A 14,171-nucleotide genomic window follows, 5' to 3' on the forward strand; every position below is an offset into this window, starting at 1 on the left:
CCAGCCAGTCACATACTTCACGCTGGGTACATGAACCTGAACATTCACCTCCCTACCGGTCGCCGCCGCCACCACGCTAACTCCACCACTGGGCGCCTCCATGACACGGAACTTTATTTGAATATTTATTTATTTATTTTTACTTCTTTCCTGTCAAATAAATGCGAGTTGAAGGAATGATTATTTTGTTATTAGTACAGTAAAGCTTAGGTTGTTCTCAGCTTGCTACTCTTTGCGGCCTCACAGCAACCTTCTCTACCCAGTTAAAGATATTCCTGATGCACTAAGATCAATTTTTCCTTTAAATACAAATAACCGACATAACATAACACTCCCATACCAACACAACAGTTCACGCCAATGTAGCCTACAATGAGAAAAATCACCTAATATCATTCACCTTAATGTATAATGCGAATCACATTAAATATTTGTCATTATTTTCATCTTAATGGTATCCTGCTTACGTACTGTGAATTCATCCTACCCACACACAAACCTACCAATTCAAATATCACTCAAATTATCGCTCACCGACACTCAGTCGTGCTTTCAAAATACTTAAACAAGTGTTCAGTTTAATGTCCACATCAGTTTGGAACACTGTCGAACCTGTTACATCGGCGAAGAATTTGGAATTATTGAAACTAGCTATGTCTCGTCACCCTGGAAACTGCCACCATGCAACACCTCAAAATACCAACAAAAACACTTACAACTCACTAGAAACACACTGTATACACCAATACCAACACACCCCATATGCACCCGACACATGCAAACCACTTAAAACACTCAAAACTAACACACAACACCATGCTTCTTCAGGGAGGGGACGCCTCACAATCTTCTCGGGATTCGGGGCGTGTGTGTCGGGGGAGAAGGACTTTACCTGGGTGGCGCGGCGCGGCTGGGGTGGAGAGGCGGGCAGATCGCTTTCTCAGGCCTGGCTGTCTGCTGCTATAGCACCCACTCACTCAGCTCAGTCACACAGTGGGAAGAAGGAAACACTTCTTCCTTATTTCTCTATATTACAGCAACTATACACGAGTCACCGGGAACAGGTGGCGGCGGCACAGACGGGGCAGGGGGCGGCAACACAGTACGGGTAACACTTTGTTAGTTCGTCAGGCACTTCACTGTCTCTGTTTCTCGTTCACTCTGACTGGTCACCAGAGTACGACTTGTTCCCTCGAGGTCTCTCGCTACACTCCCTAGTCCTCTGTCCTCATCGGTGCCACACAGTGCCCCACAAACCACGCCTCCTGTGCTGTCGCACCTGCCAGGTAATGTCCTTACGAGTCTATTTCAGCTTATTAGGTAACGCTATCTACCTTAACCGCTAATTTCCAATATATCCCTAATAATGCTGGCTACAAGTAATTCACACATGCATGCATTTATCTACACGGTACCGTATGATTTCCCTCCCTATGTTCTCTCCTCTCTGTTTCATTCTCTATTCTTCCTCCTCACATCATCTCTCTCCTGGAAAAATGCCAGGGGAAAGAGATGACGGCGATAGCGGATGGTGAGGAAAGCAGACACACCACCACACTGGCATGCATTTCCATGCAGCTATATTGTGGCATTATATCATCTCAGTTTCTGTGGTGCCATGCAAGAAATTGTTTACTAATTTCACTTCTTGTAAACCAGATGTTGTTGTGCATCTCTTTCAACTGATATGAAAACAGATCGATATATTATGCATTTTATTATATCAAGAGATATATTGTGTTGCCATTAGAAATATATAGGAGTATCATTCACAAGATATCGTCTTATCACTAGGTATAAAAAATAAATATAAATAACAAAAATCTACAGCATGTGATAAGACATTGGCCAGAAACTTAAACCAAGTAAGTATTGCATTGAAAGACTCACAAAACATCATCTTCGGAAACACGTAACAATACCTTTGTGCTTCACAACAGAAAACAAAAGACACACCTTTGTGGTCTATCTTTGAGACACACAAGAAGGAACAGGTTCTTGTGATCACTACTTGTTTCAGTCAGACAGAGCTACATCTACATCACACCTTGCAATAGGGTGAGAAGCACTCCACCACTACTACCACCCTTAACAACAACTACTTGGTACTAATCTACTGTCATGGCCTGGCAGCAAGACATGTGTCATTCACCGCGTTGAACGGTTCATGTCTGACTGGCAGCATGCTCACAAAGAAGATGGCGTCTCTTAGTAAGGAACGTTATCTTCATTACGTGTTTCTCCATGGTGAATTCCAGCATGGAGTGAACACGTTGGTCATTTGGTCCTTAAGGCATAAACGATCATGATGGGTGACAGGAATGATGAGTGATGAGCAGAGGACTCGTGTCCCAAGAGGTTACTTTCCTCTCTTGGTCTACACTCTCCTCTTTTAAATACTATATACATATGTACACTGTACATTCCTATCACAATGCTATGCATAACTTCTACATATCACTGTTTTCTGCTGGTATAAATAAGGCATTGCAAAAAACCTTACCCACTACACATCTACAACTCTGTTTACAAAATCTACAAACTTATCCACGCAATCTACAAATGGTCTATGAAATACACTACACCAGTGATGAAGATTTGTGGCCAACCTTCAAAACTTCTTTGGTACGTCTTCAAGAATCTCCCTCTTCTTCATCCTTCTCCTCCTCCTCCTCCTGTTCCTTTGGCTACACCGGCAGTAGCAGTCTGGTCTCTGTTGTAAGTCTTGTGCGCTCACTCCAAACAAACACTTCCCTCACTTTTTGGGTGTTAGTAGCACTGAATCCTGGAACAAAAGATAGAATAGCATTGAAATTGCTTTAATAGAAAGAAGTCCCGAAAACAATAGCAGGAAAGAGTTCAAAACCTTTTAAAATGAGACACGTAGAGGTAAAAGTGTAATATGCAATCCACAATACTCACATCATGGTCAATCAACACTTTATTCTGGGCTTCGCTGTAGTCATACTCCTGTGGGACGAATATAATGCCGTCCTGTTCAATGGTGTAGCCGCTCCCGTCCTCCTCAATGCCTGTTGTCTTGTGGTACACTGGGTTGGGGAAGCGAGTGTGGATGATAACACGTCGACGCATCTTCACGAACCCGACAAACATCTGTAGAGTGAAAATGTTGCAGGTGCGATGAAAAAACCATATGAAGTACGAGTTGGCTGACTATACAGTATTGGAATATTCTCAGTGTGTCAAGAACAATTTAGAAGTGTGTAAAGTTTGGTAGAATCTCATGCACAACTTAATTACGCCATCTTTGCCACAGCACAGCCACAACACATCCACAGCAAGACCCCACAGCATAAAGGAGTGAAAGACTAGTTGACTTACCCCAACAGCTAGGCCAAGAACCACGAGGGAGCCCAGCACAACACCCAGCACCATGCCAGCTTCAATGACCGTCTTCTCCCCACCGTTGCTGCCGCCGGGCGGACCGAACACTGCTGCTTTCACCATCCCTTCATCCTCGTTATTACGGTCAGGGGACACGATAACAATGGTATCTGCAAATAATGAGCTTTTGTGGTGACGTGTGCCTATAGATTGTTTATTTATCCTTGTGCTGAGGTATAGAATGTAGGAACAAAGAAAGAGCTTATGACACTCATGTACGAGTTACCATTCAAGTTACACACGTTACACTCACCACACTTCATGACACTACCAATCTGGGCAAGTGTGTGTGTGTGTGTGTGTGTGTGTGTGTGTGTGTGTGTGTGTGTGTGTGTGTGTGTGTGTGTGTGTGTGTGTGTGTGTGTGTGTGTGTGTGTGTGTGTGTGTGTGTGTGTGTGTGTGTGTGTGTGTGTGTGTGTGTGTGTGTGTGTGTGTGCTTGCTTACCGTTAATACAAGTGATTCCGTCATGGGAGACTGAGAAACCGTCGGCACAGATGCACATGGGTTGTCCCTGAGAGGTGCGGACGCAGAAGTGGGCGCACTCGTGGCCCTCACACACGTTCTCCGTCGGGGGCTGGCGGTACTGGTGGTAGACGTGCACGACTCGAGGAGCCTCCAGCTGCAAAGAGGCAGAGGTTACCAGAACAAAAACAAAAGTTCTTAAGCAATAAAAGAAACAGACAAACTCCCATGACTAAAGGTAATGCTGCTTTCTTGAGTCATGTTAGTATAAATCATAAATCTTTATGAATATTGTGCTTTATGAATCTAAAAAAAAAGCCATCAGAACCATCTCTAACTACATGACTCACCAGGTGGCCGGCAGACACGTGCTGAATGTTATCTCCATTGAACTTGTCAGCGCTGAAGAGTCCAATCTCAGACCAGTCCACCCAGTACAGTCTGTCCTCAAACACCGATACAGAGTAGGGCAGACGCAGCACCTCAGACGAGTACAGCACAGTCTGGGGATGGAGAGGTGCTCTTAGGGTGTGATGTGAGTATGTGCTATGAGGGAGTGTTGTGAGGTAGTGCTGGTCTCCTTCACAAGGTATTTTACACATTTCTGAGTATCAATTTCAATTCTCTCAAAAGGGAGGTTTTCAGAAACTTGTAATGCAACTTTGATCATCTATTTGCCTATTCTCTTTGGTGACTAGCATTTCGATATATCTTTTTCTTTCTTATAACACTGACAGGACATTATTTAATCTCCCAATCTATCCATTAAAGACAAAACTAACAAAGCATTACCTCGACTCCCGATCCATCCATGTTAGACATCTTAATCTTGTTGAGGTAACCGTCACACCAGTACAGCTTCTGGTTGGTGTAGTCCACAGTGATGCCGTTGGGCCAGTGCACTTCGGGAGCAGTGATGAGAGGGGTCCTATCAGTGCCATCCAGACCGGAGCGTTCAATCTTGGGTGCATTTCCCCAGTCAGTCCAGTACACATACCTTGGAAAAGAGAAATAAGGTGGTCAGCTCATTGTCCATCGTGTATTTAGCTCATGGAAGTGAAAAACTTATCTAATATAAACATACTAAGAGGAAATACAATAGCATTACAAGGCAATTAGTCTACACTATCATGTATCTACCTCAGGCTGCAAGAAGGACACAAAACTTATTCCATTATTGAACCTCACTAACGAAAACAAAGTAACATGAAATTTAAGAAGCAAAAACTTCAGGTAATATAATCAGAACTGGAAGAAAGAATGAAAATTTTGGGTAACATAGGCATAGTAGTAAAAGGAGTTAAGCCATTCAATTTAAGAGTTTGTGGGTCTGATGGGACACCAAATGACTCACCCATCAACGGGATTCACAGCAATGGCGCGGGGAAGATCCAGTTCATCAGCGACAATGGTGCGGGTCCAGCTGCTGTCCCAGGAAATCATCTGAATCTTGTTTGCCGAGATGTCTGTGTAGTAAATGTTTCCATGGATCCAGTCGACTGCAAGACCATCCACTGTCATCTGGTCCTTCTCCACGAGCACTTCAGGAGTCTCTGGGGTGCTCATGTGGGCTCTGTGTGTGGTGAAGGGTCGGGGGTAGAAAATGTGCTGTACTCTAGTAACACTGTAATCTAAATATATAGAGATCAATTTCAATTGTCACCTCCTCTGAATCCTTTATATTGTGGCACTAAATGACAAAAACCCTCCCTTCTATTCTTTCCTTCTTTGTGGCGCGCCATGTACTCCCCACCTGGTCACCTCTTGTGTTTGTTGCTGCACTGCATGACTAGCAACACTGCAGCCTAAGTATGTTCTGTTCAATTTCAAGACAAACTTTTAATCTTCGTTTCAGCCCCTCTTGACTCACCTCTTTATTTTCTTGTCCTTGTTGTCGCACCAAATGATGTGGTTGGTTTTGTACTGAAAGTCGAAGGCAGTGGCTCTCCTAGCATCCTTGACGAGGGTGGTCAGCTCTCCGTCCTTCAGTCTCAGGATGCGAATGTCGTAGCTGCAGCAGACCACAATGATTAGCGAGAGTGCAGGTGTAAATGTATTGACTAGCTCTCTTCCTCTCTCTTTTCGGATTAAACTAAACGAAAGCAAGTTGGAAGGTACAACTGAAGCAAATGGGAAAGAAATCTTTTCATCAAAACCGTTAAAAGTACACATAGCTAAGACAAGACAACAGAGTATATAAGAACATCTCAAGAATATCTAAAGACTTCCTTTCTTGCTTGCTGTTTAGGACTAGCATTATCTGTGGGAGAATATGAAGTAGAAACTAGCAGTGTTTAAGAATGTCCCATAATATCCCAAAAAAGGCTCCCGTCCTTGCTTCATGTTCATTGCATTACCTGTGGGAGAAGATAAGGTAGGGATCGCCAGAATCAGCCTTGCAGCGTGTGTAGTTGGAAGGGTCACGACGGTAGCCAGGCTGACACGAACAATGGAAGCCACCAATGGTGTTAGTGCACTTCTGGGAGCAGGATCCGGGCGACTCCACGCACTCGTCAATGTCTGTGGTGGAGAATTACTCTCAGAAACAGACTTATTAGAGCTAAGGAGAGAGGTTAAGAAAGAGGAGCTAAGGAAACAATTACACTTTCTTCAGGAACACACATTCAGCGATAGGTTAAGGAAAAACAACAATAATTTGATCAGTACTAATAAAATTCATATAGCTGTTAAATGTCGAGATGAAGGGCTGAGAAATTGGGGAAGACAGAATGTAGAGTGACAGTGACAGTCCAGTCCTCACCTTCACAGTTGAACTTCCTGACGAGTCTGTATCCCGGCCGGCACTGGCAGTAGTACGACTCTCGAGTGTTGACGCAGAGGTGCTCACACCCGCCATTCTTCTCCCGGCACTCGTCAATGCCACACAGCTGCACCAACTCGTCCTGCCACAAGGAAGGCATTTGCTTCACTACTGTCAGGTTGTGATTTTGTATACTGTATACAATGTAAGAAAACCTGCAACTTTTACATGAAACAATGAATTAAGCTTTGCGTGCCAGAATGACAACAAGGTCTTCCCCTTACCTCTCCGTTACTGCAATCATTGATGCCGTCACACATGCGCTGCTTCGGATGCAGTTGCCACCCCCGCAGGAGAACTGACTGTCTGAGGCACAAGTGTTGTTGCTCTTCGATGTGGGGGTCGTCTGCATGTCTGCCAGTATTGCATTGTGTGTGAGATGCTGGCTATGTATTGTAACAGCACTATTATTCATGGATTACAGAATGTTGAGGTAAATTTAGATGTGTTGGATGATGTTTTAAGAGAAACCTTAGCTGTAACTTACCACAATCCTGTTCATCTGAGCTGTCCATGCACTGCACGGTGCCATCACACCTCCTCTCAGCTGGCACACATCCTGCATTAGCGCACTTGAACTGACCCTCAGGACACTGGGCGGGGCAGTTTTTCTCATCCGTGCCATCCTCGCAGTCCGCCTTACCGTCACACACCCACTTCTCCAGGATACAGGTGAGGCCGCACTGCACCTCCCCAGCCATGCACAGCGGGGGTAGAGTACCGGTTTGAGTCCCACTGCAGAACTGAGGGGAAAAATGGGGATAAGTCAGTAAGAATGGAAAAGATGAAGAATTGAGTGACTAATTTGAAGTTGGTTTTATAAGACGGGTGAAATGAACACGGTGAAATTGCGGTTGATGAGACGAAAGGATTTATTTAACGTCTTGAGAGAGAGAGAGAGAGAGAGAGAGAGAGAGAGAGAGAGAGAGAGAGCGCACACGAACACAAATTCTCCGGCAATCCCTTACCCTTTCGTCTGATCCGTCCATGCAGTCGTCACTCCCGTCACACTTCCAGCGGTAAGGGATGCGGCGCCCGTTGTCACAGTAGAAGTGGTCGGGGGAAGGTGCCTCGGTGTTCTCTTCTGGGCAGTTTGCCTGGAAAGACAATAAAATACATGGTAATTCAGTTCATTCAATACAAAACTGACTTCCTCTAAAACATATCATATTAGCTTTCCGTCGCTCACTGCATCTTTGTCACGTCTGTAAGTGTTCCGAGTATTAACCCCTTCAGTACCATGACGCGTTTCCATATTCATTCCGCTTACTATTTGATTATTTACTGATCTTGTACAGCTTCAGAAACTCGTGTGGAGGGATTAAAATAGTGAAGACTGCGGCCGTTAATCTTCTGACCTCCACAGACCTTTCCTAATGTCAATAAGATGGTCTAATTGCACAGAAATCTCAAGTAAAAATGTGTCCCAGTATTGTAGTATATAATAGTACTCTTTTAGGAGGGAAGGTTTCAAGACACTTATCCTCCGAATTTAGGTAATCCTTCTGGCATATTTCTTTCTTATTCTTTCTTTTGTTGTCCTAGCTCAGTGTAAAAAGAGAAAGAGGTACGGACTTCCACAAAACAAAGGATCTATCAAACTATCATGATATAATGCACATATGCCATTGAAGTACAGGAGTTATTTACAGACGACGACTTAAAGGGCCATGTTCTTATAGACAGTTATACGCCGAACGTCACTACTTTTAAGACACTTTACTGGAAAGCACACGGATTCTTAAAGATGTTTCTACTGATCAAGTGAGAGATTAACACTACATCTGCATTACTTATAGACGAAACACTCTTGAGAAGCCGCTTGATTAATTCTGTGACCTTTAAAAATAGTCGTGGTGAGAGAGCAAGAGTTTCTGAATACGGGTCAAACACTCACCTCATCTGAGCCGTCTTCACAGTCCTCCATCTTGTTACACACGTAGTCTCCAGACACACACTGGCCGTCACTCACACACTTAAACTCCCCCGCCGCACACGTGGCTGTAGAGGAAAGAACACAACACCAAAGCAGAGTTCATTTATCTTACGTGGTGCTGTATTCTCAAACCTCTGCAATACTTTTCAAAGGCTCTATAATGCTAGTCTTAAAGGGGTTTTCAGGATTCTAGTGACAGATTAACAAGGTTTTTGTGATATTAACCTCTCTGTGGCTTTTAAAAATAGTACTAGTGATATTTACATAGGTTTTGAAATGTTTACAGAGAGAGAGAGAGAGAGAGAGAGAGAGAGAGAGAGAGAGACGCATCAGCAGCAACAACAACGCTATCGAAACCCACCACAAATTTCCGCCACCTCGTCCGATCCATCGCCACAGTCATCGTGTCCGTCACATTTCCAGTTGCTGGGGATGCAGTGAGAGCTGTTGCAGGTAAACTCGTCAGCCACACACTCCCTGGCATGTTGACGCTTTGCACTATCACAGTTCTCGGCCTGGGGAAGATGAAAGGTGTCTGAGATGTAGGAATAATGAGTCGTATAGATAAATAGGAGTAGAGAAGCAAGTTATGGTAGGATGGGAGTAATGAAGGAGGAAAAAAAGGTAAAAGTAAAAATGATACCTCGGAAAATAGGTAAATGGATAGATATTAGAGAGAAGAGAAGAATGATGCGTCTTAGAGAGAGAGAGAGAGAGAGAGAGAGAGAGAGAGAGAGCGCTGTTAAATGGAGATAGGATGGCTCAGAAAAAAAGTAGAAAAAAGTGTTTAGTCTCTCTCTCTCTCTCTCTCTCTCTCTCTCTCTCTCTCCTTCTCGTCTTTGCCGTCTTCACAATCTGGGTCTCCGTCACATATCCACCTTTTGGGCAGGCATCGGTTTCCGTCACAGAGGAACTCATGATCACGACAGACTGTGGAAGGAAGGCATCGTGGTATTACAAGACGTGAGTTTGGATTAGTTGCCTCTTAACCTCTTCAGTACTCTAGCACGTTTCTATATTCTGCTTACGATTAGATGTTTTTTTTTTTACAGATTCAGCAACTTGTGTGGGGATTAAAATGGCGAAGACACTAGACATTAATTTTTGACTTCCATAAACCCTTCCTAGTGTCAATAAAATAGTCTAATGTCCAAAATGCATCTCAGTACTGTTTCTATATTCATTCTGCTTACGGTTTGATGTTTTTCACAGATTCAGCAACTTGTGTGGGGATTAAAATGGTGAAGACTTTAGACATTAATTTTTGACTTCCATAAACCCTTCCTAGTATCAATAAAATGGTCTAATCATGCCCAAAACTCATGGTAGAAATGCATCTCAGTACTGAAGGAGTTAACACCGAGAGAAAATGGTTACCCGAGATGAAGCTAAGAATTCAAACTATCAGACTGGAATACAAATGGAAATGATGCATATTTACTTATCTATAAACGAGTAACTCTATAAACGTGTGTGAAATAAGCTTAATGAATTCAACTTTAAGCCACTGTAGCTATCACTCTCACTAAGGTCCAAATATTGAAACACTTCCCTCTTTCACCGTGACTATTTTCAAAGACCACTGAGATGATTCGCCGGGTTCTCAAGTGTGTTTCCCCTATTAACCCATTCATTACTGGGACAATTTTCACCTAAGATCTGTGTAACTAGACTATTCTATTAACATTAGGAAGGGTATATGGAGGTCAAAAGGTTAATGGCTAGAGTCTTCACTATTTTAATCCCCCCGAGTTTCTGAAGCTGTATAAAATCACCAAACAGTAAGCAGAATGAATATAGAAACGTGTCATGGTACTGAAGTGGTTAATGACATGAAAATTTTGTTCATCTGTCACTATAACCGTGAAAACATCCTTGAAAACCTGCGTCACTTCAACTATGATCTTTTGGAAGTCGTTTGGCGGTTCAGAAAAGTTTTAGAATGATCGTGCAGTATCGGAACTTGGCTTAGTGATTCATTGACCTAGTGTCGAAACTCTGAATAGAAGGATCGATGCATTAGAAGCGCCACTGGAACTTTGTAGAAGAGAATCGAAGGCTAAAATTAATACATGTGATGAAGTTCCGAGTAAAAAGGATCGATGGTTTATAAAAGATGTATAGACGCAATAATTACTTACAGAATGAGAAGCGAGAGGAAGAGATGATTAGTTTCCGATAGTTTATTTGACAAGCATTACTAACTGGATATTCATTGATAATAGGACGTTATGCTCAATGTATAATGCAGTTACTATTTAATGTACTTCTTACTTCTTGTTCATTAGCTCACCAGTGGCGGAAATCGGTAATTTTTTCTGTTAATTCTATCAGCTATCGTCAAATTATTCTAGGAGATAAGTCACTAAATTCTTCCATCTATGAAGTTCAACTCTGTATTGCACAAAAGGAAAAAAAAAAAAAATAATGTACTCCAAACGCTATTCACAGGAAGGCGTTCTTATCTTAGTGGAAACGGATAGAACGAAAAACACATGAGATAAGGGCAGCGGTGAAAGGAAATCATAACCTATAAGAAACACTAATGCCTGTGACAGTAAAATGCGACATTGTAAGGATACTTATGATATATTTATGGGATCAAAATGTACTATGTGGAATTAAAGACAAGACAATAAGAGTGAGACCTGAGAAAGTGAAAAGAGAGAAGATAAGAGAAAGAAAAATGGAAGTTACCATTATGTAGATGACAGTGGAAGACAAAGAATGCCATTATAAAACCTCTTCAGTACTAGGACGCATTTTCACCATTAGTTCAGTTGTGATTAGACGATTTTATTTACATTAGGAAGGGTCCATGGAGGTCGAAAGATTAATACACAGAGTCTTCACTATTTAAACCTCCAAACAACTTTCAGTAGTTGTAGAAAATCGCCAGAGTAAGTAGAATAAACATGAAAACACGTCATGGTACTGAAGGGGTTGAGAATGACAGCAGAACACAGGATGAAAAAACTAATAAGAATACCAATAGCACAAATTTTAGTTCCGAAGCACAAAGTAAATAAACATAAGAGCGAACAAGAATGACAACAGTGTGTAAGTTGGGTTCATGAAAGACAGCAGAAGAATAAGTGGCAGAACATGAGCACTAAGTAAATAAAGGTTCCTCATCAACTTACTGCCAGCCACAACCACCACAAGGGCACTGAGAATTAACGCCGAGCTCACGCAGTCTTTCGCCGCCATGTTGCTACACTCACTCGCTCACTGCTTGCTTCCACTGCTGCCTCGCTACCACTGATCCACCAGACTCGCTCCGCCCGCTTATATAGGCACCCTAGGCACTCGGCGGCTTCGCTCATGACCTCTCCTTGCGCGCTTTTCAAATTGCTTAGTACGTTTTCAATATCTCGGTGCATATACACAAACACACACAAACACACACACACACACACACACACACACACACACACACACACACACACACACACACACGGTACTTTTCCGAGGGTACCTAAAAATAGACTAAGTTTCGTGAGCTTTATAAGGAAAAAGGAAGGAATTATAAGTGAGAAGGAAGGATGGAGAGATGAGAAACAGTAACCTTAGTGCCATGAACCCAAAGGACAGCATTATTGCGTCATTACTCTGGTCAGTGCGAAGCAGAGTGCGTTGAAAATATAACGCCACTCGTCTTATCGCCACCAAAATACGACTCGTGAATGGGAACTCCAGCTCAGAGGGGGAGGAAGGAGGGGAGGTTGTATGCTAATGCGAAGAAAACCGAGTAGAGGGGAAAGACATCACTGAGGGAAAAAAGTAAAAAAAAAAAACACTCACTGCTTGAGGGAAAAAGTAAAAACAAACATTACATGAGGAAATTAGAAAATAAACATATTTAAGGAAAGAGGAGGAAAACACACACACACAAAAAAAAAAAATATGAAGAAACGGACGATAAACACTATAGGAGGAAAAATTAAACAAAATATCACACGAGAAAAAGTAATAAATTCGATAGAATTAAAGAAAGGAAAAACATCACAAAGAAAAAAACCGATATATTTAAATAAGGAAGGGGAAACATCACTAAGTACATGAAAAAAAAAAAAAAAAAAATAAAAACGATATATTAAAGAAAGGGGGAAAAATTACTGAGAAAAATAAATAGTCGATACATTTAAAGAAAAGAAAAAAATAAATAAATAGAACTATATATTCAAAGGGAAAAAAAATATTACTGGGAAAAAGGAAATACAAGAAAGAAAAAGATATATTTTAATTTTCTTATTTTTTTTTTATCGAGTTGTGTGGAAGAGTATTAGAATTGTACCTTCTCAATAAGTATTTGTCTGTGTCTGTCTGTCTGTCTGTCTGTCTGTCTGATGCTTGCTGTTTTGTTTATCGTTTTGTGTGTCTTTTAGTATCTATCCTCAGTGTCTGTCTGTCTGTCTGTGTCTGCCTAAAGTCTGTCTGTCTGTGTCTGTGTGTCTGTCTGTGTCTGTCTGCCTAAAGTCTGTGTGTGTCTGTCTGTGTTTGTGTGTCTGTCTGTCTGCCTAAAGTCTGTATGTGTGTCTGTCTGTGTTTGTGTGTCTGTCTGTCTGCCTAAAGTCTGTATGTGTGTGTCTGTCTGTCTGTCTGCCTAAAGTCTGTCTGTCTGTCTGTCTCTGCCTAAAGTCTGTCTGTGTGTCTGTCTGTCTGTCTGCCTAAAGTCTGTCTGTGTGTCTGTCTGTGTCTGTCTGCCTAAAGTCTGTCTGTGTCTGTGTTTGTCTGTGTCTGTGTTTGTCTGTGTCTGTCTGTCTGTCTGTCTGTGTGTCTGTCTGTGTCTGTGTCTGTCTGTGTGTCTGTCTGTGTGTCTGCCTAAAGTCTGTGTCTGTGTCTGCCTAAAGTCTGTCTGTGTGTCTGTCTGTGTCTGTGTCTGCCTAAAGTCTGTGTGTCTGTCTGTCTGTGTGTCTGCCTAAAGTCTGTCTGTGTCTGTCTGTGTCTGTGTCTGTCTAAAGTCTGTGTGTCTGTCTGTCTGTCTGTGTCTGTCTGTCTAAAGTCTGTCTGTGTGTCTGTGTGTCTGTGCATCTGTCTGTGTTCTGTGTGTGTCTTAAGTCTGTCTGTGTGTCTGTCTGTGTCTGTCTGTCTGTCTGTGTCTGTGTCTGTCTCTGTGTCTGTCTGTGTGTGTCTCTGTCTGTCTGTGTCTGCCTGTGTTTGTGTGTGTCTGTGTCTGTGTGTGTCTCTGTCTGTCTGTCTGTCTGTGTATGCCTGTGTTTGTCTGTGTCCGTGTCTGTGTCTGTCTGTCAGTCTTTCTGTCTGTCTGTCTGTATCTGCCTGTGTGTGTCTGTCTCCGTATCTGTGTGTCTGTGTCTGTGTGTGTCTGTGTCTGTGTGTGTCTGCCTAAAGTCTGTCTGTGTCTGTCTGTGTCTGTCTGTCTGTGTCTGTCTGTGTCTGTCTGTGTCTGCCTAAAGTCTGTCTGTGTGTCTGTCTGTGTCTGTCTGTGTCTGTCTGTGTCTGCCTAAAGTCTGTCTGTGTCTGTCTGTCTGTGTGTGTCAGTCTGTGTCTGCCTAAAGTCTGTCTGTGTGTGTCTGCCTAAAGTC

General features: G+C 42.6%; 1 protein-coding gene across 1 annotated transcript; it reads right to left on the reverse strand.

Annotated features, from left to right (window-relative positions):
- Window positions 1-1,701: 1,701 nt before the first annotated feature.
- LOC123507440 (low-density lipoprotein receptor-like) lies at window positions 1,702-11,915 on the reverse strand. Its single transcript, XM_045260314.1, is given in 18 exon segments — window positions 1,702-2,785; window positions 2,923-3,114; window positions 3,343-3,515; window positions 3,851-4,025; window positions 4,219-4,371; window positions 4,661-4,865; window positions 5,223-5,441; window positions 5,739-5,879; window positions 6,226-6,388; window positions 6,630-6,765; window positions 6,768-6,771; window positions 6,914-7,043; window positions 7,177-7,432; window positions 7,658-7,786; window positions 8,587-8,690; window positions 8,987-9,140; window positions 9,455-9,555; window positions 11,769-11,915. Coding segments are annotated over 18 exon segments (2,532 nt in total). The 5' UTR covers window positions 11,836-11,915; the 3' UTR covers window positions 1,702-2,755.
- Between the last annotated feature and the right edge of the window lie 2,256 nt (window positions 11,916-14,171).

Source organism: Portunus trituberculatus, chromosome 22 (assembly GCF_017591435.1).
Source record: "Portunus trituberculatus isolate SZX2019 chromosome 22, ASM1759143v1, whole genome shotgun sequence".
Lineage (NCBI taxonomy): Eukaryota > Metazoa > Arthropoda > Malacostraca > Decapoda > Portunidae > Portunus > Portunus trituberculatus.